The 4,515-nt window shown below is 57.4% G+C and overlaps 2 protein-coding genes across 2 annotated transcripts; one reads left to right on the top strand and one right to left on the bottom strand.

Moving 5' to 3' along the window:
- Positions 1–1,421: 1,421 nt before the first annotated feature.
- Positions 1,422–1,664, top strand: METBIDRAFT_42047 (uncharacterized protein; the record flags this gene model as incomplete). The annotated part of the gene is made up of 1 exon (XM_018857488.1): positions 1,422–1,664. The coding sequence occupies one exon, from the start codon at positions 1,422–1,424 to the stop codon at positions 1,662–1,664; it is 243 nt and encodes an 80-aa protein (XP_018711955.1).
- Positions 1,665–1,711: 47 nt separating this feature from the next.
- On the bottom strand, positions 1,712–4,189 carry VID27 (Vid27p; the record flags this gene model as incomplete). The annotated part of the gene is made up of 1 exon (XM_018854132.1): positions 1,712–4,189. One exon carries the CDS (start codon positions 4,187–4,189, stop codon positions 1,712–1,714), a length of 2,478 nt encoding a protein of 825 aa, XP_018711956.1.
- Between the last annotated feature and the right edge of the window lie 326 nt (positions 4,190–4,515).

Consider the following 4,515-nt stretch of genomic DNA (forward strand, 5'->3'; position numbering starts at 1 on the left):
TCTTCTTGTTAATCTTCACGTTTAATCTTCTTGTTAGTCTTCACGTTTAATCTTCTTGTTAATCTTCTTGTTAATCTTCTTGTTAATCTTCTTGTTAATCTTCTTGTTAATCTTCACGTTTAATCTTCACGTTTAATCTTCTTGTTAATCTTCACGTTTAATCTTCACGTTTAATCTTCTTGTTAATCTTCTTGTTAATCTTCACGTTTAATCTTCTTGTTGATTCTTTCTTCCTGTTCTCTTTGCTTGTTCGTTCTTTTTCCTCAGTCTGTCTTGCAATCTTGTTTAAACTTTCCGCTTACATCGTCTTGGTCCTCCATCTTCCTGCTTCATCTGAATTTTCTTGTTTAGGCTATTTCCTTCGCCCTGTTTGCTCGTCGCTCGCGCCCATCAGGTGACTTTCGTTCGCTTCCTGCGGATACGTGCCCAATGTCTCAGTCCGGCTTTTGCATTTATTAGGCTTCTCGAAAACAGACACGTGGCGTGTCGTGGCCCGAACACATGTTGTGATTTCAATCGCCATTAAAAAAGCTTTGCGTCTCGAACCCCAGCCATACTGCTAAACGCCACGTGCTCGAATCAGACTGGTTCGTGTGACTGGAGGCCGGCAATTTTACCTGTCGTTTCAGGCGGCTCTGCTGTCGGACCCTGGTGGTTATTCCAGTTGGGTATGCACCTATTTCTCTGGATTTAGGTCTAACATCGGACGTAGTGCAAACATCAGACCTGGAATTCGGGCCGGAAGTCAGCCCCGGAAACCAGCCCCGGAAACCGGCCATCCGACCCAGAAAGTAACTACTCCCAGATTGTCATCGTACTAGTTCACCGCCCCGAAACACGTGTAGCATGCGGGCACCAGGCGCACAGATGCCCAGCAAGTCTCTACATCTTGAAATACAACTGCAGGTTTCATTGGGGAGCTCTACATATCTAGCACCAATTTCGTAATATTCTGTCCTCTTCCTATACGTCCTGCTTTGATTTCGCAGGCTGGCAGGCCCGCCCTTCCGTTCTTCACATAAACACTCATGGAAGACGAAATCAGTCTGGCGGTCGTGGCCAACGGCACTCGCATACCGGCGCTTCTCACGTCTGGGACGAGCGGCCGCCACGTGTTTCCCGGTCCGGTTTGCACGCTTCCCGCGCCGCTACTTCCTGGACTCGAGGGCCTTGGCGTTCACGGAAATGGCATGGTACACAAGCACCAACGCCACAGAAACAAACCCAAAAGCCAAAACCACGGTGTTCAAGTCGTTGTCAGAAATCATTGTCACAATCAGCTGTTGATTCCAGTGAGCAGCCTAGTCCACGCCGCGCTGTTCACTTGTCGTGGATGCGCGCATCACGCTCCGCTCGTCACGTGCGCGAGCGCTTCGCCTCTGACGAAAGACCGGGCCAACTGCATCATCAGTTCTTCACCAATGAGACCACCAACTTCGTTAGAGGAGCTTCTCTACAGGAAGCTCATGACTTCACATGCATTCCACTCGTGGGTCCGCAGGGTGCATGCTCGCATCAACCGTATACCGCTAGAGGAGCAGACGTTGGAGGCCGACAACTCCATCCATCTTCTGAACTATCGCCCCACGACCTGGCACAAAGTGAATGCTTTCCGGATCATCTTCTGGGACGAGTTGAAGAAGTCTTTCACGTTCCGTAGCTGAGGAGGGCCTGCGTGCTTGCGAGGGGAAAGCGCGGCGTCTCGCAGCACCTAGCGTCTTCCGGCGCCCTCCATGATCGAAGTCTTATTCGCCACCTTGAGGGCGTTTCTGTTGGTGGAAACCACGTCGTTCTGCAAGGCCGCGTGGATATCGTTGGGAGACGAGAACGAGAAGTTTTTGTTCATGACATTCTCGCTGTGTCGGATGATCTTGTACAGTGCCGGCTTCGCCTTGTCCTTGATGGCATCCTTCAAAGACCACAGCACAACAAAGGGGCCGGTGGAGGTGACGATGAGTGTCTCGTCATTGGCGAGCGACGTGTTGAAGACTGCGCGGGTAAACTGGATCTTGGGGGCTCCGGTGGCCTGGGTGATGAGAGAAACATGTTCGGGCCGGAGACCCAACCTCCTGGGCATGGGCTTCTTGTCTGCGTCGAAGTACTTGCGGAACCCGATCTCCCCGGAGTTCTTCTGCCCGGCGCCAATCTGGGTGTCAATGAGAAGCAACAGGTTCAGGCATGTGGCAAGCAACCAGCGCCCGTCCTTCGTGACGTCCAAGCCTTCGAAACTCTCGCCGATGGAAGGGAGCGTGACGGTGGCCTTCTTGCCGAGCTCGCTGTAAAGGCGGATGGACCCGTCTCTCAGACCAACGGCAACATACCCTTTGTCCGTGACGGCTAGGTTCTCGAACGCCACCTTGGTCTTGTAGGACTTGTAAGAGCTGCCGGACGCGATCTTGCTGCCGCTCAAGCGGGGGTCGATGTGGAAAAGCGCGTTGGCCGACACGCCCAAGAGCTTCTGCTCGTCCGTGAGAGGCGCGAACTTGGAGACGGGCGCAAAGGCCTCGAACAGGCCCTTGTCCGCCACGTCCCAGGACTCGCAGATCTCGCCGCGGGCGAGGTCCATCTTGTAGATGGTGCAGTCCGCGGGCGCATCCCTAGTCATCAATAAACAATTGTCTCGCTGGTGGAGCATGCTCAGGCGGGGGACAAACTTGCGGCCGTCGGCATCCTTGAGGGAGCGGATGGTGGAGACAAAGCCCATGCCGTCGTCGGTGTACTTGAACACGCCCACGTTGTCGCCCTTGGTGACGTAGGAGCGGTCGTTGGCGTTTCCGAGCGACAAGCCGGAGTTGGGGTCCTTTAAGGCCAAGAAGTTGTGCGCGTTCCTCGCCACCGGGTCGTCGTCGTCGTCGCTATCGGAGGCCACGAACAAGCCGGATCGCCGCGAGTGCTTGGAGAGCACCTGGCCGCGGATGATCTTGTCGATGCGCCTCTCGATGGCCTCTCCGTCGTCGTTGTTGTCGTTGTTGTCGTCGTTGTCGTCGTCGTTGTTGTCGTCGCTGGAGCCGCCCAAGTCCATGTTCTGCACCATGCTGGCCAAGTACGCCGTGTCCGCGGCGCCGCCGGCAGGCTTGGCGTTCAAGCTGCGGCTCATGGCGTCCTGGAAATGGCGGCCGAAGCAGCGGAAGTCGTCGGCGCTGCGGAACTGGAGGAGCACCAGGAACGACGCGCCCCGGCCGTCCTGGTCCAGGGAGTAGAGGTTGAAGACGAACGCCGCGTTGTCGCCGTTGAACACCGGGTTCATTTCCTGCGCCACGCGCACGCAGAACGCAAACCTGCGCGTGGTGGACACCAAGCAGCAGGGCGTGGCCTCCACGAGCCGGATGTCGATGCTGGGCGCCACCAACAGGAACACGTCGGCCGTGGCGTCGTAGATGCGGAGCTGCGCCTTGAAGGCCGCCACCTCGGGGCCCGCGACGGCCACGGCGTCCTTGAAAATGAAGAGCGGGAGGCTGGACGCGTCGCCGTAGGAGTCGTCGTCGGACACGGGCTCCTGTTTGGGCGGGCCACGCCGGGCGTCGTCCACGGGGCCCACGGGGCGCGACATCCGGGCGGACGCCTGCTCCAGGCCCAGATCCGGCTGCGGCTCCAGGCCCAGATCCGGCTCCAGGTCCAGGCCCGGTTCCGGCTCCAGATCCGGCGGGCCGTCGGCGCCGAACTCGGCCACGAGCGCATTGTCCTGGACCCCCGCCAGCGACCGCCCGTACTTCTGCTCGTAGAGACACGCGTACAACGCACGCATGAACGAGTCCACGTCGCTGTACCGGATGTCCGGGTCCACGGCGAACTCCCAGGTCTCGCCGTCGTCGCCGTTGACGTCGCGCCACGTGACGATCTGGGAGCCGTCGTTGCGGGTCACGAGCCGCACGTGCAAGTCCGCGCAGAGGAAGAACAGCCGCTCGTCGCTGTGGCGGGCGCCTTGGTCCGCGGCGTCGTCGTCGTCGGCGTCCTCGAACCCGTCCGTGGACTGGGAGCTGGCCTCGCCTTCCTGGTAGGCCCTGGTGGCGGAGAGCTGGTAGCAGAACGGCTTGGTGGTGCGCTTCATGGAGAGCACGCTGTCGTTGTAGAGGCACTCGAGGGCGCCCTTGGGCAGCTGCGGCGAACGGGCCAAGAAGAACTTGCCCATGGGGATGCTGGCGATTTCGTCGGTGGGCGACGCTTTGATGAACTTGCGGAGGAGATTCATGGCGGAAGGGGGTGGGGGGACTGGGTGCTCTGCAGGCTGGATACTATTGATGGGTTTGGCTTCTGCAGTTCTGGTTTTGAGCCTGGGGGTTTTGGGTTCTGGCTCTTGGATTCTGGCTTGTGGCTTTGAGTTCTGGCTTTGAATTCTGGCTTCTGGCTTTGAATTCTGGCTTCTGGCTTCTGAATTCTGGATTTGAATTCTGGCTTCTAGCTTCTTAATTCTGGCTTCTGGCTTCTGGATTCTGGATTTGAATTCTGGCTTCTACCTTCTTAATTCTGGCTTCTGGCTTTGAATTCTGGCTTCTGGCTTTGAATTCTGGCTTCTGG

The sequence above is a fragment of the Metschnikowia bicuspidata genome (assembly GCF_001664035.1).
Source record: "Metschnikowia bicuspidata var. bicuspidata NRRL YB-4993 chromosome Unknown METBIscaffold_3, whole genome shotgun sequence".
Lineage (NCBI taxonomy): Eukaryota > Fungi > Ascomycota > Pichiomycetes > Serinales > Metschnikowiaceae > Metschnikowia > Metschnikowia bicuspidata.